Source organism: Tripterygium wilfordii, chromosome 1 (genome assembly GCF_013401445.1).
Source record: "Tripterygium wilfordii isolate XIE 37 chromosome 1, ASM1340144v1, whole genome shotgun sequence".
Taxonomy (NCBI): domain Eukaryota; kingdom Viridiplantae; phylum Streptophyta; class Magnoliopsida; order Celastrales; family Celastraceae; genus Tripterygium; species Tripterygium wilfordii.
Window position 1 is genome coordinate 10201753 of NC_052232.1, and position 21750 is coordinate 10223502.

The following is a 21750-nucleotide window of genomic DNA, read 5'->3' on the forward strand; positions in this document are numbered from 1 at the left end:
AATTATTGTGAAGAAAATCCAACAACATAAAAGCATTTTTAGTTTTCCTTTTCTGAAAAAGAATGAGAACTATGTGCCAATATGATAAGAGCTTCCTCTAAAAGTTGAATAAATAAGTGCCAATATGACAAGGCAACATACAGGTAATTCCAAGATTAGAAAAAGAACTCCCACAGAATGGCTACAAACATCTCTGGATGGCCATATACAGTGCTGTAGATCTACATTTCCATACAAAACAGCGAGGAAGAAAATCAGCACACCAAGATATCTCTTGGAACTTGGTTATCAATCATTCACAGGCCGGTTTGGTATCAAAACTGCTCAGGCAGATGGCAAAGGCTTGAAATGCTGAAAGGGGATAACGGTAATCCATGGTGAAGATATCTTTTCCAATTTTACCAAATTGTAGGATTACCTTTTCTTTCTCCGCAGCAGGGACATTGTGGGATGGCTCAACGGCAGCCACAAGCTGGAAATTCTTTACGGAAGCAACAGTAACACGTCCTTTGAAATTTAGGCACCAGCACTGCAGTTGCTCATGCCATCTAGGAGCCTTATTTTTAAGGACCAGTGGCTCAACTGGGTGCTGAACCACCACTGGTGACCCCAAGGAGCTCACAGATCTGATATCCGTGACTGGTTCCTTTACTTTTGAGCCTGGTAATGCGGAAACATGTTCATCAAATGATTGTGACAAGGAAGTTGGTGTTGGTGCAGTGCCCCCTTCTTCGATAGAAGATACAGGAATAGAATGCATGATGCAATTCATTCTTCTAGGTCCTCTTGTCCGCAAAACATTTAGTTCATATGAGATAGAGCCTACAGCGTAGTTACATGCCGGAACTCTTGGAGACACCTGCTTAGTCTTTATCCTGCGGTTTGTGCGGCTAGTCATTCGCATTGCTGCTTCACAAGGAGGCTGGCTGTCAAATACAGTGAACTTGGTACCAAAAAAGTTAGACCTGTGAAAAATAAGCTTATTAGTTGCAGCTGACAGAAAAGAACAGTGTTAAACCAAATTGAGAAGCATGTGTGAGGTGCTAACCGCCAAGACTCACCTTAATTTACCAACATATGTGTTGCTGGCCCGAGAAAAATCATCAGAAACTAACGAAATCACAAAGTCTGTATGTGTTCCCTTCCTGGTCTTTCTGGCAGCTAACAGCAGTTTATCATTCTCGGCTTCAGTTGTGAATACATTAACATCAGCAATAAGGCGACTTTGTAACCAATAATCTGATGATACACTAAAACTAGACAAACAAATGTTTAATATGGTCAACTTCGTCAACCTATAATCTTAGACGAACAACCAACTCTCTTTTTTCTTATGTAGGAAGAACTAGAAACTTGACTCCATCATAACCCCTTTTTATTTATGCTAATAATGCTCCCAATAGTATCGGGAAATTCGGTCAGCTGACGATTTGATAATATATTTAAAGAACCTTATCAGGTCATCTCCAACTCACCCCCATCTTTTTTCTACCAAAATTATTCCCCGACAGTACCAACTAGAATAAAATAACATGTTCTACCGTGCTCCTGATCAATATTTCATCAGCAGGATCAAAAATCTAGGTAGAAAGTGGTAATAATCAATTATATATTCTCATTTGGAAGAAACCACACAACATTGTAATGGCGCAAGGATAAAATGGAAAAACAAATACAAAGTAACATCAATCATGCCAAGATTCATATGTCTAAATTTGTGAAAGAAATGAAGATAAAGGCAGAAAACACTTACAAGGCACGAGACCATAGTACAAATAATAAGTGGAAGTAGTTCTATCTCTCCCGATAAAGCACTGTATAGGAGACTCACGAGGACCCGGCTGTTTACAAGAGCAAAGAGAGAAAAAAAATTATAAGCAACCATGATAGCGGAGAAAAAACCTTGAAAACTATAGAGAAAAGAGTGTTACCTGCTTTAATGAGATGGGAAACGTTATCTTTCCACATTGCTCTGGAGTCATAACAATCTCCTTTGTAATTTCCCTCCACGACCTACAAACTGAAGCACAAAATGTAACCACGGCACGAGCCGGCCATGAGGTCTCACTCTCTTCTACCCTTTGGATAATGTCCAGAAGCAATTCCGGTGGGAGGTTCGCCCACTGCCCCTGCTCTATTGATTCTACACAGGGTAGTAGTTCTTCGTCAGGCGCAACATATGACTTTGTACGGCCAGTCCAAGGCTTCTTTTCAAACCTTCTTTTTGATTTGCTTCCAATTACACCTGTTATCTCCTTCCAGCGTACAAAGGTTTTGAGAACCATTTTGATGGAGGGTAACAATTATTTCCTGCAATTTCCAACAACCTATTGAGTCCTGCTACCCAAGGTTCTACAGCATTCAAAGAAATAAATCCACCAGATCCCTTAACCAGTTCAAAGCTTCTAAATTTCGGAAAACTATAGATATATTGGCACAACAACTCGACCCAATTAACACAGAAAACAAGTAATCTAGGAAATCCTCAAATCATAGCTACGGTAAAATCAAACAATGACCAAAAATTGTTCAAATTTCATAGTAAAATCAAAAAAAGGACCTCCAATTAGAACAAACTCCACCAAAGCCCTGTAGCCCGAACCAAAGGAAAGACGCCTGTGATAGAGAGAGATTAGAATCGGAGAAACACGGCCAAACTAGAAATCGCCGACCATGCTCTCCGATTCAGCTAGCTTGAAACCCACAATCGCCCCCTCATCTCCAATCTCAAGCCGCCAGGTCCACACCAACGCCTCCGCCGTCACCACAACCACGACGAGCGAGGGTTTCGTTAGCAGTCCCACAATTCTCTCTCCCCAAAAGCGGATCCAAGCGCTTTTTTCATGGCTTTTGCTGTATTTTTAATATTGCAGATCCGAGGAAAGGTATGGTTATTTTAGCTTCGAGAATTTGGAACAACACGTGGCAGTTTGAGTTTGTCAATCAGATGAGCTGGATATGGGCTTTTAAATACTCCGGGTTATGTTGTCCATGGACAGTTCAGGCCCACAAAATTAGGGGCCCATTAAGTTCACGTGAGTGAGGTGTGAGGACTCTTTGAAATGAAGTGAAGTGGTGCCAACCAATGTCGGAAGATGGCGCTCCAATAAAAGTTACTGCAGTAGTCTTCACTAGATATATAAACGGTCGGTTATGATCGAGTTTTTTTCCAGATTTTTCATATGAATTTTACCAAATCTACAATCGATTATCAATTAGTTCTATTAAATAAATATATAAATTTTTTATTGATTCGATGATTATCGATCAATTCTGTTATTCTGTTTATTTTTTTACTACCAAACCTGTAGTTCGTTTAACAAATTTATAAATAGATTGGATGTCTGTGATTAAAACTACACAAATAAAAAAATTTCAATGACTTCTACTATAAGGGACGCTTATTGATTCGATTATCATTACAAAAATGGAGATGATAACAATTTTGGGATTGGATGAATGACTTGCACGCTAAAAGCTCTAAGTGGTTTAGATGATTGTGGAGGGCCATGTCTTTTTTGGGGGTGTGTATAATTTTTTGTAAGACTGGCATTAGTTGGATCGATGGAGACTACTTGTCAATTCGTGAATTGTGGGCTGGCAAGCAATAGCATATATATTTTTATACCGCTTTCTCATTCATATGGCCAAAAATTTATGCTAAAGGAATTGAGTAGCTATTGCGAAAGATAAAATTGTTAAAATCATGAATAAATTATTCATGATTAGTGACTGACAAATGACAAGTGACTGATCTTGTCTGAACCTTTGCGATGTTCTTCTTCTTGTCGTTGATTTTCTAAATGCAACTTTTCCTTTTCCATGCAATCGTTTGTCATTATTCTTGTGTCTTTTTTTTATTTAAATTATTGGCGGTTGATTATAGGTGGGTTGATCAATTTTTCCATAGATTCTCATTAACACACATTTAACAATAACCGATTAAAAGATAAGTGCGGTTTGACACAATGATGTTTTGGATAGTATAAAACTTCATTGGATTGTTACTTGTCAGGGTCTTGTTTTTACCAAGACTGGCTAAATTATATAACTACGTTTGAAACTAAAATCCAAGTAATATTCTGTTTTGTGTTAGCTGTTGTGTGGTCAACATTCAAGAAAGAAGAACGAATGCAATTTGTCTGATCTACATGTCGGACACATCTTAGACTGGCCTGCAGACTGCAGTGATAGAGAAGAGGTATATTCCTATATTTTCGTTCGAAACTAGTGGAAGTAAAATAAAATACTATATTACTATGTGTCTTCTTTGTATATGATGAGAATCCTATGCGATCACTTTTTCTTCTTTTTCCGAATGGTGTAATTGTTAAGAGATAAAATATGTCTCCCATGGCTTGAGGAATATTGAGTGATATGATTTAGAAGCATTAACGTACTTTTAACCATTTGAGAGCCTAGGACAAAACCATACAAGCTTGAACCTAAGGCGGATAATACTTTAAGTAAATTGGATTGGGCCTTAACCTTTATAACTTCTTTCTTTACACGATTACCTTGTGCACATTTATGTGAAGACTTGTTCCACATCGGTTGGATAAAGTCCAGGTGGTATAGTTTATAAGTAAATACCTACCTCTTTTTATACAACCAAAACTTTTTTCTTGGATTTAAGTACTATTAACTAATAAGTGAGATAACCCACGAAGAACAAAGCCGTGTGGATCCGTTGTATCTACGAAAATCGGATAATCCATAACATATAATATTGGTTTGTAGTGTCGGCCTAAGGGGGTGGATTTGCTCATAATTTATAACAGTTGAACAATTAAAGAATCTCTCATTTCCTTCAAATCAAGCCCTAATTCTCGCCTGAACGCAAACTTGAACGCTCCTAATTTAAACAAAGCCCTTCTGTCTTCTTAGTTTTAACCAAAACAAGCTTGCTGAACTGGGCCAAACACTAATAAATGGACTTCCCACGCTCCCCCGTTCATAATTGGGCCCCAATTTCGAAAGATCCAAGCCAATGAAAACTTAAACGAGCCCATCACCAACCTCGGTCTCTGGACTCTGATCACCGTATTATTGGGTGGGCTTAGTTGGGCCAACATTTTGGAAGGAATTGAGTTGAGGTGGGCTCCTCCGCTTTGTAAATGTAATGAAATGGGCCTTGTCTAATGGGCCGAAACCTTTTCAATTCTAAAAAAAACAAAAAGAATATCCGAATTTAGTACAACGGCATAAGCAGAACACAATCGTTAGTTGAAGAGGCAGTGCGAGGAGGTCACTGACCATTTCAAATCGAAGAAAACATGGCGATGGTTTCTATGCAATTTTCGCTCCCGAATCTGAACTCTCAGAGCCTCAAATGGCGGCGAGTCAACCGGTTAAGTTTCTCTACTATTTTATTCTTTAGCAACTCATCAAAATTCAAGCTTGAAAGATAATATTCTGTTTTGCCCAAATTTTTGCAGAAATTCGTTCAGGTGCCCCAGCATGGCGATTGCAAGTGGGAATGCATCTACTTCAGGAGTAAGAGTTACTGAAGGGGAAGGGAATTTACCTAAGGTTGTTCTCTCTTCTCCTAATGGCAGGTGAGCTATCGAGGGTTCAATTACTCCTTTTCTTCTGTACCTATTTATTAGTGTTAATTTACAATCAGGAAGTTGCGAGTGAATCTGTCATCGTTGATATATTATGTAAATTAATTGTTTTTGATTGAATCATTTTGTTTACAGTGAGGCAGAAATATATTTGTATGGAGGTTGTATCACATCTTGGAAAGTTCCAAGTGGAAAGGACCTTCTCTTTGTTCGGCCTGATGCTGTATTTAACAAGAAAAAGCCAATCAGGTCTATTTGGTTCCTAACACCTTCATGTTTCATTCTCATTTGGTTCGATTCTGAATATAATTGTTTGAATCATGTAGTTTACCGATTTCTAGTGTGAATGTGATTCTTTTAGCTTTTCATTCTGAGTATGTTAATGACCCTGGAAACTTCCAAACAAGGGAAAATTGTGTTTAGGCTTACATGGTGGAATTGATATAGCTATATTCTTGCCTATGATACTCATTTTCATAGAATACAAGAAGTCCTGACATCCCGTGATACATATAACGTGTCTTTAGTAATCTTGTTATTGCTGGAAAACATGGCATTTGAAACAGTTACTGATTGTGTCTCTATTGGAATAGCGGAGGTCTTCCACATTGTTTCCCACAATTTGGACCAGGCCAGATTCAACAGGTAGGACCAGTTATCACTGTTCCATTTTCCTTAGTAGCTTATATATTCGAAAGTTTTATACGATTCCTTTGAGGCTTTGAGAAACATGCTACCCTTCACCCATACCTTCAAATTAATTGTTTGTGTTTCTTGTTCTTCTATCCTATTTTTATTTTGTTAAACTAGAGAGAATTCTATGTGAATAACAGCATGGATTTGCAAGGAATATGGACTGGTCCATCCTTGACTCCAAAGATGTCGATGGAAATCCTGCTGTAACTCTTGAGCTTAAGGATGGTCCATACAGTCGTGCCATGTGGGATTTTGGTTTTCAGGCTCTATATAAGGTCAGTAATTGATTACTTACCTTTACAGAAACAATTTCAAAATTGATTGAATCCATGGTCAGTTCGGGTATCAAAAGCATGTTTAGCTTGTATTCATAAAATATGGCTCTTGGCTTGTTTTGTTATTTATATGATATAATTTTACAGACCAAATTCACAGCTATTCAGTTGTTTTCAGGTTATTCTAAATTCAAAGAGCATTACAACGGAGCTAATAATTACAAACACAGACAATAAGCCATTTTCATTCAGCTCGGCATTGCATTCGTATTTCCGTGTAAGTATATTATGATTCCATGCTGGTGGGCAAATCAGGAATTTTCTGAATTTAGTATCAGTCGTGAAATTTCCTTGTCATTAAGATAAATCCAGGATCTAGGAAATATTTCTTGGGAGCTTATGTAAATTTATGTTTTACTGAGAATTTCATTGCAATTGATAGTTTTAATTGCTCACAGAAACAGATTAAGATAATGAATTGAAATCGACTTTCATTGTCATCTGCAGGCCTCTGTAACAGGGGCATCTGTGAGAGGCTTGAAAGGCTGCAAAACTCTGAATAAAGACCCAGATCCTACCAATCCTTTGGAGGGTAAAGAGGAAAGGTACTCATCACTTTATCCTACGTGCTTCTGCTTTACGTCTGGTCTTAACCTGTGTACAATACTCATGTGACTTTGAGGTTTGGGTGACAAAGCAATTGCTTTCACTGAATTAGAAACTTAACTCCGAAACTTGCCATTCTTCTAACTCAATCCTTCTTCACTTTTTTACTTTTTTGGGCCTATTCTTGTTCACAAGAGATTTACACTCTTTTCTAACTGTCATATCCAAAATGCAGGGATGTGGTCACTTTTCCTGGATTTGTAGATTGTGTATATCTTGGTGCCCCTGATGAAGTGCATCTTGATAACGGTTTGGGTGATGTAATAACTATCAGAAATACGAAGTACGGGAGTCAGAGACCTTTTGTTTATTTTTCTTATTCTCTTTGTGGTTTATTTTTCTTTTCTTTTTTTTTCCATTGTCTGATACTTGACATGCACTCATCTGGTTGACAATTCCCTCGTATCTATGCAGTTGGTCAGATGCTGTTTTGTGGAATCCATATCTGCAGATGGAAGCATGCTACAAAGACTTTGTTTGTGTGGAAAATGCTAAGGTATGTAATTACTCAAATTTCTCGTAACGAGGCAAACTTTTTGGAAGCTGCATTGTCTTCTATTTTCCACATTAATGGGTTGCTGATGGCAGCTCATTCAGCATACTGCTTAGAGAAACAATCCTTTATAAACCTTTTTTTGCAAGTTTTTCTTAGCTAAAGGGCAGTATGCCAATTGAACATGTTCCAATTTCCTTATGAAACAGGTTGCGTTGACTGATTTTTCTTGAAGTTAATTTTCTTTTCTTTTCTTTGTGTTTTTTTTTTTTTTTTTGACATGGCTACTCCAGATTGGAAATGTCCAGCTAGAACCTGAGCAGTCATGGACAGCAACACAGCATATTAGCATAGGCCCATAGGCGGAAGTGTAACTATACTGATTTTGAAATTTATAGAATTACTCTATCCCTCTGTTATACCATATGGCTTGATCATTTAGTTCATGACATGAGAAACCTTTCCAACTAGATGAGCAACAACTCAGGCTAGTCCAGAGTACTCTGTAATGTCATTCCTGTTAAAATCTGTTGGATCTTGCTTCTGTCTACTGATTTTTGTATATGAATGATATTATCTCTATTTTCCTTCTTCACCAGTAATTTCCACAATTACATTTTCCATATCTAAAATGGTGAAACCGTATTCTTTCCCACATGATTATCTATTTATCTCCAATCTTGGAGAGTAGCTTTGCCACAGTATGACAATCCTCACAGATCTGAAGATTCTTAACAATTAGAAGAGTTGTTCCTGGTTTCATTCTGCTAAAACCCTAATGCAATAGCCAGTCTTTCACTGTGGTGATGGATAACTGTTTCTTTATCCTCGTCCTCAAGATCAAGCAATAAGCTATATATTGCTGGTTTTATCCTCTTCTCTCAGTCTCTCATAAGGTGTTTGCCATCTTTGGTTGTAACAAGACTAGTAAAATGAAGCAGACAATGCCATGGAGATGGTACTTGAAGTGGTGAAGATAGTATGAAGCTATGGAGAAAATGAAGTGTATGGCTTTTGTTTCAGCACCTTCAGATAGGCACACTTAAGATAAGGTTTTTTATTCATCTTTTTTCCCCTTCTACTTTTTTGTCATTATTTTAGATTTTTTTTTCTTTGGCGAACTTACCCTTTGATAGTGTTGCACGGGTGCAACTTAGAAGTTATAGGTTTAATTTCGGGAGATAACATCTCCCACATAATTCACGTTTAATTCCGGGAGATAACCTCTCCACGTATTATGTGGGGATAAAATTTACGTACATTCTATATATCTCGGCCCCGCTCTTTGTAAACGTTCTAAAATTTGTTTGGATGGGATTTTACTTGTTCCTCCTTTTGGGTCATCATCCAAATGTCCCAGGCAATGGAAAATACTTAAGCTTGGGTAACTCAACACTAGATTAATAACAGAAATCATGTAGATCTATTCAAGCTTTTTGTAAGTCATATTTGCAGAATAACAACGCTCAAAACAGATTGTAGACAAGAAGTGAGAAGAGAAAGAACTACTAAAATGCACCAAAGCATGCATTTTGTCAAAAATCCTAACAAGTCAGTGACCACTGAAGCAGTGAAAAGACTTTTTCCCCCTAGGTTAAACCAAAGCTCATTAGACATGAAGAATCCACAGACCACAAACCTCTCTACAGTTCCAACCCCATCTCCCTCACAGCTGCTCCTCTGAGTCTCTCAGGTGGCCAACATGGAAATAACACAAACCAACAGTATAATCACTGCAACAGCCCAAACCCAGTAAACCCATGTCTTGGTCTTCTTCCTCATCTGATTGGCATAGTAAAGACTGTTGGTTCCACCACTGATGTAATTACTAGCAGTTCCCACATTCTCTTCAATATCATCTATTTGCTCCCCTTGTGCCTCAACAAGCACAGCCATGTCAAGAAAAACTTGATGAAGCCTAGTCAAGCTTCTCTGTATGTCCATTACAGCTTCTTGTCTCTCTTTACTTCTCAAATCCACCTCTGTTTTCCCTTCAAATACTTGAACTCTTCCTCCTCTGGAAACCATGCTTTCAATCATCTCTTCACTTGGTATCTCTCCAGTGGCAGTGTAATATTTTCTCTTGAGATCTTCCTTTTGATCAACTAATATCTTATTTCTTAATGACTGAAATTCATTCATTATCTCCCTAAGCTTGACTCTCAAGCCATTTGTGACCGATGTTCTGGTTCGATCAACTGGACTTTCTTCCTTATACAAGTCTGATTTACGGCGGTTGGTTGCATTGGCTTTGTCAATGGCTGCTAGACTTGCCTTAACAATCTTGGCTTTTCTGAGAACAGAAGCTATGTCTGATTCCATCCGATCTCTTAGGCCACGAAGAACTTTGGCACTGTGAGTGGACTTTGTTTCTTCATTAAGATTCTGAAGATCAAACAAGAGACTGGTTATCTCTTCCATGGAAGCCTTGATTGGGGCAACTTCTTGAAAGAACCGAGAGAGGTTCTGATCATTTGTGGGATTGAGTCTGCCTGCTTCAAGGTCATGTTCAGCTTCAAGATCTTTCTGGGCTTGGTTCTTTAAATCCACATAACTTAAGAACGACTTCGTCATCAAATCATTCATCTTTGCAAGAATTTGCAAAAACCCACCTGCGAACAAATCAAGAAATAATTGAAATTGATCCAAAAGGGCTTAAAGAAAGAAATCGAAGATGGGCTTGTATGGAGAAATTGATGCCTCTGCTCTTGAAAAGACTCTGAAATACCAATGATCCTTCCTTCTCTTTCTCTCTCTGTGACAAAGTGGGGGTTCTAGATATGAACAATCCAAGCGAAAGAGAATCAGGGGAGATAATTCAAGGGAGCTTTTCAGTGAATAAGTAGTAATCAAAGAAGAGATTGGTAATCTCTAAGATTAATGCAAAAAAGGGTTTCAAGAAAAAGCGAAATTGAAAGAGAGTACGCAGAAACAAGAATTACCCTGAAACAGATTCAAAATTTGGATCAACCACTTGAGATTCTTTCTTTGCTTTCTTTAAAATCTATTCTCCGAGAGATCTGGGTGGAATCATATACAGTTGAATGTCAGACAGAGCATTATAGAAACAAAAAACCTCATCAAGAGTAGTAAGCAGAAATGAGAATGCATCAAGAAAAACATGCAAAAAGAGACACAGAATCAAAAGGGTTTAGGGAAGATGAAACAGAGTAGTGTGCAATCTGAAGCCACGACGACCACGAAATAGACCAAAAAAAAAAAAAAAACCTTGGAGAAATCGATGACTCTGCTCTGCAAATGCTTGCGAATTGCCAGTGATTCTCCCTTCTCCTTTTTTCTCTCTCTCTATCGGTCACCGTGTTGTGGGTAATGAACTATAAAAAGCTAAAGAGGGAGAGAAACTCTTGAGAGAGACGATGGAACTGGGATTCTTGAAGGATGAGGGGAGATGGGATAATTGTTTCCGTTAACTTCCCCAGGAATAAAATTCAAATCTTCATTGCATACAATTTTCTAGCCGTTATATCGTTCCACCTCCGTCAATATAGGTAACCGAAAATTCTCCATCTACTAGACGACCCCGTTTTACGTTGACAACACTTTAAACAGTCCAATTTGTCAAGATTGCGCTGAAGTTTTGATCTCAAATTATAGAACCTCTCTACATTACAATATTGACGATTTTTTTTTTTTATCTCAATGTCGTAGAAAATTCGAAATTCTAACTTCGTTAAATTCGAAGAATAGCTAAGGTATAAATACAGAGGTCGGTCTTCTCAAAAAAAAAATACAGAGGTCGGTCCATCCGGATTATGGGGGTCCGATAGGGAAAGTATAAGGAAAAGAAAAGAATTTTTCAATAGAAGTAACATAAAAACATGCGGTAACGTTTTGAATAAAAACAAAGGTATTTAAAAAATAATAGGTCGGGCCTGGTCATTGCAACCCCCTTGTGATGAGATATTTATTCTCCCAGAAGTTACGAGACTATTTTGCCAAGTTCCTTAGAGAGTTTCATATCGTTACACTTTTCGTTTGGGTCAGAACTTACCCAACAAGGAATTTTGCTACTTTACGACTGTTACAGTTACGGTCATCGTTCACCAAAGATTCGATCGCCGACTCCCATGTCATCAAGTCACCAACTTTCTTGACCTTCCAGCACTGGACATGAGTGAGCCCCATACATGGTCTTACCACTTAAAACAGCATGAGATAAAACACAACATAGAATTACATGAAAACATGCATGATTCTAGCACATGTACGAGATTCTATAACTTTGTCCAAGAGGAGAAGCTTTCTCTAGAGAGATATTTTAAATCCTGTGCCATATTATTTAGTTGTGATTTTTCCTGGCCTTCAACTCCACATATTTCATTCACATGGTAGGACTCTTGAGAGGCTAATTCTCTGTTCTTGCTAGCTGTTGCTTTTGGCCTTCTCAGCTTCAAGCTTCCTCAGCGTTGTTGAACTCAGCTCATCTCCGGTGGATCCTTCTGAAACAAGATCAACAACTTCGACCTACGAGACTCACCATAAAGAAAATGCTATGTTTTTCTATGTTCAAAACAGCAATTTCTATTGACACAACACTGTACAAATAAGCTCAAACCTTTAGCTGCGAAAGAATTAATTTCAATATAGTGGTATAGAGAGACAGGAGGAAGAAGGGACCTTGAGGAAAAGGCGATGGCCATCGTGTAACCGGTCAAAGGTTCTGCCGACTACTACGTTGCCGTAAGAGTTTGGAGGAGAAATTGTTGGATTCACCACTGCCTCATCCATCATCACCACTTTTTCGACTTCGAAAAAACAAACTGAGACAGAACAGACGAGTCTCCGACTCTCCGAGATTGCGATCGGAAAAGTTAAGGAAATTACGGGAGAACCAAAGAGAGACTAATGGATGCTAATGGGGGTCGCCCGAGGATAAATGTGGAAGAGTGAGAAACGTTGATTTGAGACAACATGCGGTTCTGTTGTGAGGTGGTGTGCAGTGCTGTGAGGTATAAAATTATGGTGTTGTGAGGTGAGTTAGAACGCAAAAGTTGTTTGACGCATCAAAAATTGTGGTGTTGTGAGGTGTGTTTGACATATTTAAATTATGGTTATATTAGATAACTAATAATATTAATATAAAATCACTTAACGTTTACATTATACATTAATCTAAAATAAAATAATTGACCTAATTTGATTACGTGGGACAATTCAACATATATTGTAAGCGTTTGGGAGTGTTGTGAGGTGAGATGAGGTGCTGTGAGGTGAGTTCTACTGTAAAAGCGTTTGACATGTCATAAAAAACTGTGATGCTGTGAGATGAGGTGCATCTAAACACAGTGTAAACATACTGCCAAACGCATACATTATAACGATGGGGTGTCCTCGTGCGTTTGGGCTTTAGTTGCAATTTGCAACTACAATCGGGTCCACCCAAGAAGCCCAATAAGGAACACTGACTAGGGCCTTGTTTTGGGCTTTCTTGGTCCACATCAGACAAACGTTGAGGGTGGCACAGAAGCATCACTCAAAAGCAAATCCCTGATATGTAATCGACCCAAAAACATCAAGAAATGGAGAACGGTATTAATTCACGGCGGGATATCGGTGACAATGATTCAGAGAACAGAAGCACACTTCACTAGTTCCTACAATGATTCAGAGAACAACAATAAGCTACAAAATAAATTTGATACATTGCCAGTACCTTGTGATAAACTTACAGATAAGCTTTATGCTAACTTAGCCAAGCGTGAGGCCATTCAACGATGCAAACTGCGCAGAAAACACAGAGGTAGTCTCTTGTGTCATTGTGTGATAAAAGGGTACTCCATAATTTATTCCTACTCATATATCTCTGATAGAATGATAGGTGTTGGATATTCAAATTTCAAATCAAATGACAGTTGAACAGAACCTGACGATTCTTGGTTAGTCGGCTTCAGGTTTGCTTAACAGTCGCAAAACACTCTCTCAAGCAGTTATGAAGCTGTGATGAATAAGCGTCAGGAAAAGTTCGATAGTGATCCACATGGGGGGATGACTTGAAGTTGAAGGAAAATACTTTCTTCCCCATCCTTCTTTGCTCCTCAACAAGTGACTCAATTGACCAAGATGGAACAACCCTGTCACCGGAGCTATACAAGTAGAGTTGTGGACAAGAAGGCTGGTTCTTCGAAAGGGTGGAAACAATCTTTGTTAGCTTCCTGCGGAATAACAATAGAAAGTAAGATTATTAGAAACAGGTAAATCAATGTTGAAAATCTACAAATTTAATGCCCAAGGAACAGCCAATTAGTTGTCATTGTCACGGATAAGTATCAGAAAAACCCTTAAAAGTACATTTTGCAAAGTAGGAGAAGCATAATACTTACTGATTCACCTCAGGCAACTTTAGAACTACAGAGAATAGCTTCTCAAACATTGGCAGCAACACAGTTTCTATTCCTATAGGTTCCTCTTGCACTTTCAATTCACTAACTTGACTATCTGATCCTTTAATTTCAGAGGTTTGAACCATGGGTTTTCCTAAAGAGCTGCGTTTCTTGAGCATAGCAGCAGAGAAGCCCCCAGCCCAAACCTACCAAAAATCAAGAAAATTGATCATAAATTATTCATCTGCTGCTGTTAAAAAGTATAACAAAATCCTTAGAGTGCAAATATTGGGGAAAAGATATCAAAAGAGGTCGACAGTTCCAGGACGACTAAAAACTGAAACTTCAAACTTAAAGTTACGGGAAATGAGGTCACAGAAACTTGGTATGATTTGCATTCATGGACTTAACCATGACTTCAAGCAAATGCATTATTCCAAAGGATATGGAAGAGGGAAAACACATGCATGCCCAATCGATTCTTAACTCTTAAGTCTTAACCACAACTTCACGTCTTCAAGCCTACTCTTCACAATCTCTATAACTGGTTAACCCGAGCGCGACTTCGCTTACATGCCAAGAGAACGCCAAATTCCCATCTAAATGAACAACAATTTAAATATCCTAAGGACAAACAGTCTCTCTAGAATGCAAGGTTACATATAATAGTGCATTATAGGGGACTGTATAAAAAAGAATTCCATGCCATTGCGAGCCAGGCCAGGTCACATCCTAAGAAAAGATAAAAACCCAAAGATCATAGGATTTAAGGATCCCTCCCCTCCCCTCTGTATAACAAATGCACCCTTAACATTCAAAACCCTGCAATACAATCGGATATGCAACGTGCACAGCAAAATCAATTTAAGATATCCTGCACCTCTAACTTCACGAACTATAATCAAAATATAAGTACAAAACATCCACGATTACGAATAATGTCGAGGTCAAAAGTAAAAAACCATCCATTGAACACCATAATACATGCTAGCAAATTCAAACGAATTCATCAGCTGCTCTACTTTTACATTGACTGCACATGAAGAATAAAAGCCAAAAAAGTACCTTAGGATTCAAGGGATCCCCTCCTCCTGAATCACAAAAGAATCCTTTAATCTTCTCCGCCAATCCCTCTCTGTGTAGAATATCAAGAATATAACCATACCTGCAAACAACAGTAACAACAATGAAATAACTATACAGCCTATTCTTCCATTAACATCACCGGATCAATCGCCTGAAGAATCTCGGATCAAACTCACGAAAGCCAACCCATGTTGCTGAAACTGTGGAAAACCAAGCACCGCTCTCTCCCATCGTCCTCCCTCTCCGACACCCACGAAGTAAGCTCGTTCGCCAACTCAGTGATCCGCCTCTCCACTTTCTTCCCGAAGTCGAACCCTAATAATTCCTTCGCGTCGACAACGAAGGTAACCGCGTGCATACCCCTCGCATTATACCACTCTGCGTACCGTCTCAGGTGCTTCTTCTGTGCGCCAAGCCAACCCAGTAACACCACAGTAACGACTGGACCGTCATTTCCCAAAACCCCGACATTCGCGCCGTCGACAGACTGTGGAGCTCGATTCCACGAGAAAACGGCGTTGCCGGGGTCAGATTTCAGTGGGTTGGAGATAAAATTGTTAGGTGTTATTGGCGAATTGAACAAATGCGAGGAGGTAAGAGAAATGAAGGAGGCAAATGGGTTTGTGTTGGGAGAGAGTGAAGAGCGGACGCGAGTGAGTGAGAGAGAGTGTTTGCAAGCAACGTCGTTGCGAAGAATTTGTGGGTTTATTACTGATCGGTGAAGATTACTAGGGCAAATGAAGGAACCAGTGCCGGTCATGATTGCTACTTTGTAAAAGAACTGATTCAGATTGGAGGAGTTGAAGATCCTGACCGGTGCTTCCATGGAGGAATCAGAGGAACAATATAATAATCAATCAATAGTAATAATTAATAAATTAATTACTGCGATGATATCGAGGTGGGCAGTAACTTGCATTGGCTTATTCTACGGCATCGTTTAAGCGTTGGCCGAGGCCCGGGATGGAAACCCTTGGGCCTTGACACTTGACAGAGGCTTCTCATGTTAAACCAATAGGCCCAATACTGGAAAAAGGCCTCTTTGGGTTCTATGTCTGGAAAATGGGCCACAACGAGCCAAGCACAAGCCAGAACAAAAATCTCTGGTCGTCTCTCCAAATATCTCATTCTCTGATGATTCTCAACTACCCTATTATGAGAGTTTTTTTCAGGTTCTGTACTTCAACAAAGCACGTTTTCTTCGTGTGCTGTATGAAGCAGTTCCATCTAGTCTAGTTGGTAAATTGGATACTCACTCTCCCACTTCTACGAGGTCATGGTTTTGAGTAAAGGAGGCAGACATCCCGCCTGAAATAAATTTGTGAAACGCTACAGCCTTAACAGACAATTCCTTGAGTGTGAGCGCAGGATCCACGGGCCAAAAAAAATCTCCTCATAGGTTTCACCTTCTATCAGTACTGAGTTCTTTCCCTAGAGGTTCCTTGGACCTGTCATATTAATACATCACCACAGTAAGTTACATACTGCAACCTTGTAGGACCTCTATATCGTTGGAAATGGTACAATTCGATGAAGCTGCTTATATTGAAAAGGCATATATATGTGGTTGAACACCTGAGACAGTTCTGGGATGATAAGCATCAACCTGGCTCCTTGAAATGGATTTACTTGCCACGAACAAGACGCTGAACTTCTCAAACAGTTGTTAGAGAAAATTACTAAAACCCTGTCAGTTGTAGAAAAGCATGCATTCTAACCAACAATTTATGCCAAAGAGAGAGAGACACACATTGACCAAAATTCAACTGCAAGGAAAAATCAAGATTGATAGACGGTCGAGCGTATATGTACACAAGAAACAGAAGCATTTACCCAAGTCACTTTTGCCTAACTATACAGAAGAAATGCATTTCAAAAGTAATAACATTTCTCTAATGGAAAAGGTTCTCAAATCAAATCACTGTCAGAGTTTGCTCAAAAGGACATGTTCGTAGGAATTTAGAAAACCTTAAGCTTGCATTCATCACAGACTCCACCAAATTATGTTTCAACTGCCCAAGTACAGATTAGCAGCCTCCAGTTACAACTGCCAGCAACTTCATAACTTTTAGTCGCTACTACTTGCAGATGATTTCTTACCACCATATGTCTGTCAAAATCAGTCAAAACAATTTTCAATTTCATGCATAGAAAAATCACCTGAAAAGGCGGAAAAGCAACAAAAATAACTTTGCAACAAAAGAAATTTACTTAAAGTAAACAAATTACTGACCTTCTTTCCAATACTGAATGGAACGTACTTGTACTTGATCATGTGTAGAATTTGGCGTTTCATTGTGAGGACAAATAGAACAACCCAGTAAAACAACAATATTGGCCAGAAAACAGGTACATCGAACACAGAGAAGAAGGTCATGACAAATGCAATAATAAAAGCCTTTGTGATGGAATACCTGAAAACCAATAACCAAATTAACATTAGAATAAAATTCGGGATAAAAAATCACTATGCATGGAAAGTCCACAAACCTATTACAATTATGTAAAAAGAGATGCATGGAAGGCGAGACTACTACAGAAAAAGGAATGCTGACAAGGACTTAAACATACAAGTGGATTTGGTTCTAACCCATATTGTAATCGGCACTCCCATAACCATGAATCATTGTGTGAGAAACTCCAAACCCTGTACCACCCCAACTCCCCCGAAAACTATGGCCAAAAATGTTAGCTTCATTCAACCACGTAGGCGTTCATCAAAATTCATCTAAAGTAGACGGTGGACCATTGAATGGGACTCCAGCCACCATAGTGCCTGTGGAGTATCATCTTAGTCCAAAGTTTAAGGGAGCATATTAAGAATCTCGAGAAACAAAGTTTAGAAGCAATAGGGTCAAATTGCATAAGACAATGCTAAAGGTCCACTGGAAAATAGTAAATGCAAATTGTAACTTGAACAAACTTTAGACAAACAAAGGCCATGCGGCCTGTGCCTGTGCCTTACATGAAAAACTCAGCAGACTGTACAAGGAAAAATGAACCCCGGAAACTTTCAGCACAGGCCAGCTAAAAATGAGCATGGACTTGCAACAAACTAATATGCATGCATCACATTATACTATTACCAAAACAATATATAAGCTCATGTGTGATACAAGCATACAACCCATGCCTCCATCAGGAAAATGCCCCTAACGTACGAGATCAAATTTTCTCATTTTCTGAAGACTACCAACATAACAATTGGGACGAGGTCTTTACTAAAAATTCCAATTAATATACAAGAACAAGACTATAACCAAAAAATCCTAGATGCAGTTGGCATAATAGATGTTTCTTCAGGGATGTACAACAACAACATACATTAATGTGAAATCACAACACAACGAATTTGGTACAAAAAATGCCCTGCAGATATATTAGATGAACATGATAATTAGAGCCCAATTGTACTGCAAGGTGAGAGGAAACTCAAATTACCAGAACTTAAATTCAGGAAGGCGACGGATGAAAGGCTTGAAGTCGTCCGAACCTCTGGTTGGCAATGAAGCGCCATCCAAGGCTTCCAGCTCTGGATCAACTCTTGGTGAAAGAAACCCAATCAAGAGATTCAACACATATATTCCCAAACCATATGAGACAACATAAAAGCCTTGAACATAGTAAACTCGCAAAACATATATCATGGCCACCGCCAATGTCCCTAGCCATCTCTGCAGTGGATGAGGCGTAGACTTATCCAAATAGTGCTGAAACAGCATCGAAAAATCACTTCTCCAGTTGGCAAAAGGCGCAGCATTATCATTTCCAGCAGGCTCCATGAAATTAAGGATTGCTACGAAACTTCTATAATAATAACCTAAAAACCAATAAGGTTAAGGAGAAAGTCGGATGAAAGCTATAACTACCAGATACATAAAAGAATACCATCATACAAATCAAAGAAATCAACAATACCCATATCATTTTGCACTTTATGAGATGAGAAGCTAAATTGAAACTCATCCCGTCGAATAATTTATTTGATCTTCTTTTTATTTTCCGTATTGGCTCAGTTTCTTGCAATCCAAATGTAGGGTTCTTTAAATGTATTCGTCCCTCACTCTGATACCCCAGAAATTAGAAATGCAAATTCTCAAATACATTAAAACGAGAGAAACCACTAATATCAATGACAAAATTACAATGCAAGAGGCAGAGGTACTTCAAACTTCAAAGTCGTTAAATGCTTAGGTACGAACAGAAAAGTTCACTGCTCACACGCATCTCTTAGCTCTTAGCTCACTCTCGATTTTTCTCACCAATCAAACGTGAGGTATCCTCTGACAATGTCGACAAGATAAACGCTATGAATCGCAAAACGAACGCGTATCATCAACAATTAAAAGCTAATTAGGGTTCTAAGACACACTAAACAAATATCACGAAAAAGCAACATTATGGAATGGGAGATTTCACCCGAGATGTACCTGCGTTCAGCTGTAGAATCAAGGACGAATTTACGGCTTTTGGGAAATCCGAGAATCGTAGAGGGATAGGGACTAAGGGAGACGGAGAAGTAACCGCGTGATGGGAATGTAACTTAAGGGCGTGTTTGCTTGATAACTATTATATTATTATTATTTTTATAATAGTTATTTAATGTTAGGGCGTGTTTGTAGTCCAAAGCCACAATTTGGGCCGTGGGGACACAGACCAATCCAGCAGCATATAAATGGGCCTGGCCCAAACACAGCCCATGAATTTCTAACCGCCAAAGAAACCCAAAAGAAAAGACGGACACAGACAGCGGATGATGGGGACACGAGCCTTGGATTTTTCTGACAACGGTTGTCACATATGGACACGCCTAATTAAAGTATTGTGTGTTTTGTCTTAGGTTGGCGTCTTTTGTGACTCCGCATGTATTTTATTTCAGGAAATATTCCGTCTCCTCCACTTAACTCATCAATTTTTATTTTTTTTTTGTCAGACTTAACTCATCAATTGTAAGAGGTGAAAAAATGAGTATCAACGGTGATCCCTAACCAATGTCAAAGGTGTTTTTGAAGTGATCTCGTAGTTGCTAGTGGAATGGAGACGCTTCCTAAATAGGCAATCTTACAACTTTCATTTGAACAAAACGCATAACGTATAATTAATTATGACGTACATAAGCAAATGCATTTATTAATCATTAAAATAAGCATATTGATCATAAAAAAAAAATTAATAAGTGAAAGAATGATGATTTATTAAGAGGCTTTTACAAGACGTGACTAGCATAAAGTGGCACACAATGGCCCCAAGCAGAGCTCGTATGGGTTAATCTTTTTTGGTTTTGGTATTTGTTATTATCTAATGAGATAAAAGAGTGGAGCATACTGGAGTACTATTGCTTTATATTTTTCTCTCTCTATTTTTTTTAAAAAAAATGGGTAATCTCTTTGAATCTCAATTTGAAGAAATTAAATAAATATATATTAAAATTTTCAAACCATATACACATAAACAATATTGTTCGTTTTTTATTATTCGGTTCCCGTAGATACATGGGCCCGCATGATTTTATATTTTTAGGAGGTCACTAATTTCAATAGTGTTATCGTAGAAGCACGGTTAACTGTAAAGTTATTACGGAATGTTATCCTCTAGTAAAACGCATTATTAATGGTTATAAATTGAAATTAACTATATATATGACAAATTAAAAGAAAATAGCTCTGTTATTTTATATTTTGGCTAATTGTGGGCTCAACTGGGGACAAACAACAAAGTAATCAAAAGAAGATCTTGTCACTAATCTAGATTTGGACACAGAGAACCTTATTTTGTCCCTTTTTGTTGTTTCCTCCTGAATAAAAGGAGGGATTGTCTTTAACTAGCAAATATTAAACAAATCCAAACAGTACTGCAAACATTGTTCCTTCTGCATGACGGATCCTTAGCAGTAACAATAAGTTTAAGTATTTGAGCATTTTATTCTTTAAATACAAATATCATTTCAATAAATACATAGTTTCTTGCAAATGACATCAGAGGGGGTGTCTAGTTATTCAATTAGTTCGCGATAGCGTAGCTGGTTATATTTTCATATTTAGGGCGTAAAAAATCTCGCTCAAAGTTGGGAGTTCGATTCTAACATAACGTCACTTCAAGTGATTTGTGTTGGACTTTCAGTTAAATTAAATTATCGGACGGATTTGTACGTGTCTAGTCTGACTTGAGTTTGAGTTTACTGAACTGTAAAAAAAAAAGTACATCTACAGAAGTATTATCGGTTAAAAAAAATTATAGTTATTAAATTCTCAATTATGTGAAAGCTCATGACTACTGATAATTATATTGAGAGGGTAGACATGTGTATTGAATCATTGGTTTGGCCAATGACCAGCTCATGACCATTGCATTGCCAATAATTAGGGACGGTTGAGGCTTCTGTTTAATGCCATCAAATCAATCATCCCTATATCAAATCAATCATCCCTATTCCCTAAACACTTGGAGGACAACACCCTCTAAAATACATAATTTAAATTTTTGTAGGTTTCAACTTTCAACAAACTTCTTGCATTATTGCATTGGTGTTTGAGTTTTTTTAATGGTATCAATTGTTCTACATTCGATTCTCATTAAAAACAATATTTTTATGGTCATGTATTGACTTTGACAAAATTTTGTTAAAA

General features: G+C 38.2%; 5 protein-coding genes across 9 annotated transcripts; 1 reads left to right on the forward strand and 4 right to left on the reverse strand.

Moving 5' to 3' along the window:
* Nucleotides 1-53: 53 nt before the first annotated feature.
* On the reverse strand, nucleotides 54-2895 carry LOC119998162 (tubby-like F-box protein 5). 2 transcript variants are annotated; one of them, XM_038845401.1, is made up of 5 exons: nucleotides 2561-2895; nucleotides 1932-2310; nucleotides 1754-1841; nucleotides 1062-1191; nucleotides 54-965 (listed from the first exon to the last, which is right to left on the reverse strand). In XM_038845401.1, the coding sequence occupies exons 2-5, from the start codon at nucleotides 2283-2285 to the stop codon at nucleotides 293-295; spliced, it is 1245 nt and encodes a 414-aa protein (XP_038701329.1). In that variant the 5' UTR covers nucleotides 2286-2310; nucleotides 2561-2895; the 3' UTR covers nucleotides 54-292. The 2 variants fall into 2 exon arrangements, with proteins under 2 accessions (XP_038701329.1, XP_038701335.1); XM_038845407.1 differs by having other exon boundaries at nucleotides 1062-1185; nucleotides 2561-2894.
* Nucleotides 2896-5209: 2314 nt separating this feature from the next.
* On the forward strand, nucleotides 5210-8320 carry LOC119999169 (putative glucose-6-phosphate 1-epimerase). Its single transcript, XM_038846684.1, has 10 exons — nucleotides 5210-5350; nucleotides 5439-5558; nucleotides 5703-5816; nucleotides 6161-6212; nucleotides 6401-6538; nucleotides 6717-6815; nucleotides 7046-7143; nucleotides 7380-7487; nucleotides 7619-7700; nucleotides 7991-8320. Exons 1-10 carry the CDS (start codon nucleotides 5277-5279, stop codon nucleotides 8057-8059), a joined length of 954 nt encoding a protein of 317 aa, XP_038702612.1. The 5' UTR covers nucleotides 5210-5276; the 3' UTR covers nucleotides 8060-8320.
* Nucleotides 8321-9103: 783 nt separating this feature from the next.
* LOC119999185 (syntaxin-112-like) lies at nucleotides 9104-11260 on the reverse strand. Of its 2 annotated transcripts, XM_038846685.1 has the most exons (4): nucleotides 10926-11259; nucleotides 10640-10717; nucleotides 10398-10471; nucleotides 9104-10309 (listed from the first exon to the last, which is right to left on the reverse strand). In XM_038846685.1, exon 4 carries the CDS (start codon nucleotides 10281-10283, stop codon nucleotides 9387-9389), a length of 897 nt encoding a protein of 298 aa, XP_038702613.1. In that variant the 5' UTR covers nucleotides 10284-10309; nucleotides 10398-10471; nucleotides 10640-10717; nucleotides 10926-11259; the 3' UTR covers nucleotides 9104-9386. The 2 variants fall into 2 exon arrangements, with proteins under 2 accessions (XP_038702613.1, XP_038702614.1); XM_038846686.1 differs by lacking the exon at nucleotides 10398-10471 and having other exon boundaries at nucleotides 10926-11260.
* A 1790-nt stretch (nucleotides 11261-13050) lies between these two features.
* LOC119999149 (transmembrane protein 53) lies at nucleotides 13051-15967 on the reverse strand. Of its 3 annotated transcripts, XR_005468345.1 has the most exons (6): nucleotides 15301-15967; nucleotides 15104-15203; nucleotides 14039-14244; nucleotides 13582-13870; nucleotides 13388-13439; nucleotides 13051-13312 (listed from the first exon to the last, which is right to left on the reverse strand). XR_005468345.1 is itself a non-coding variant. In XM_038846675.1 (5 exons), exons 1-4 carry the CDS (start codon nucleotides 15948-15950, stop codon nucleotides 13606-13608), a joined length of 1221 nt encoding a protein of 406 aa, XP_038702603.1. In that variant the 5' UTR covers nucleotides 15951-15967; the 3' UTR covers nucleotides 13239-13439; nucleotides 13582-13605. The 3 variants fall into 3 exon arrangements, 2 of the variants coding, with proteins under 2 accessions (XP_038702603.1, XP_038702596.1); XM_038846675.1 differs by having other exon boundaries at nucleotides 13239-13439; XM_038846668.1 differs by having other exon boundaries at nucleotides 13239-13870.
* Nucleotides 15968-16875: 908 nt separating this feature from the next.
* Nucleotides 16876-19676, reverse strand: LOC120000550 (protein RER1A-like). The gene is made up of 4 exons (XM_038848672.1): nucleotides 19555-19676; nucleotides 18566-18944; nucleotides 17358-17538; nucleotides 16876-17234 (listed from the first exon to the last, which is right to left on the reverse strand). Exons 2-4 carry the CDS (start codon nucleotides 18904-18906, stop codon nucleotides 17193-17195), a joined length of 564 nt encoding a protein of 187 aa, XP_038704600.1. The 5' UTR covers nucleotides 18907-18944; nucleotides 19555-19676; the 3' UTR covers nucleotides 16876-17192.
* Between the last annotated feature and the right edge of the window lie 2074 nt (nucleotides 19677-21750).

Bases quoted from the DNA above. Each gene is read 5' to 3' on its own strand.
- LOC119998162 (XM_038845401.1), bottom strand. From the start codon at position 2,285: ATGGTTCTCAAAACCTTTGTACGCTGGAAGGAGATAACAGGTGTAATT. The intron at 1,192-1,753 runs GTAAGTGTTTTC...ATGTATTCACAA, and splicing joins GTACTATGGTCTCGTGCCTT to CTGAAGCCGAGAATGATAAA. The intron at 966-1,061 runs GTGAGTCTTGGC...TATTTTTCACAG, and splicing joins ACATATGTTGGTAAATTAAG to GTCTAACTTTTTTGGTACCA.
- LOC119999169 (XM_038846684.1), top strand. From the start codon at position 5,277: ATGGCGATGGTTTCTATGCAATTTTCGCTCCCGAATCTGAACTCTCAG. The intron at 5,351-5,438 runs GTTAAGTTTCTC...AAATTTTTGCAG, and splicing joins AAATGGCGGCGAGTCAACCG to AAATTCGTTCAGGTGCCCCA. The intron at 7,701-7,990 runs GTATGTAATTAC...TGGCTACTCCAG, and splicing joins TTTGTGTGGAAAATGCTAAG to ATTGGAAATGTCCAGCTAGA.
- LOC119999185 (XM_038846686.1), bottom strand. From the start codon at position 10,283: ATGAATGATTTGATGACGAAGTCGTTCTTAAGTTATGTGGATTTAAAG.
- LOC119999149 (XM_038846675.1), bottom strand. From the start codon at position 15,950: ATGGAAGCACCGGTCAGGATCTTCAACTCCTCCAATCTGAATCAGTTC. The intron at 15,204-15,300 runs GTGAGTTTGATC...TGTTGTTTGCAG, and splicing joins AGCAACATGGGTTGGCTTTC to GTATGGTTATATTCTTGATA. The intron at 14,245-15,103 runs GTACTTTTTTGG...GATTTTTGGTAG, and splicing joins GGGATCCCTTGAATCCTAAG to GTTTGGGCTGGGGGCTTCTC.
- LOC120000550 (XM_038848672.1), bottom strand. From the start codon at position 18,906: ATGGAGCCTGCTGGAAATGATAATGCTGCGCCTTTTGCCAACTGGAGA. The intron at 17,539-18,565 runs GTAATTTGAGTT...ATTGGTTTTCAG, and splicing joins CTTCCTGAATTTAAGTTCTG to GTATTCCATCACAAAGGCTT. The intron at 17,235-17,357 runs GTCAGTAATTTG...TGATTTTGACAG, and splicing joins CATTCAGTATTGGAAAGAAG to ACATATGGTGGTAAGAAATC.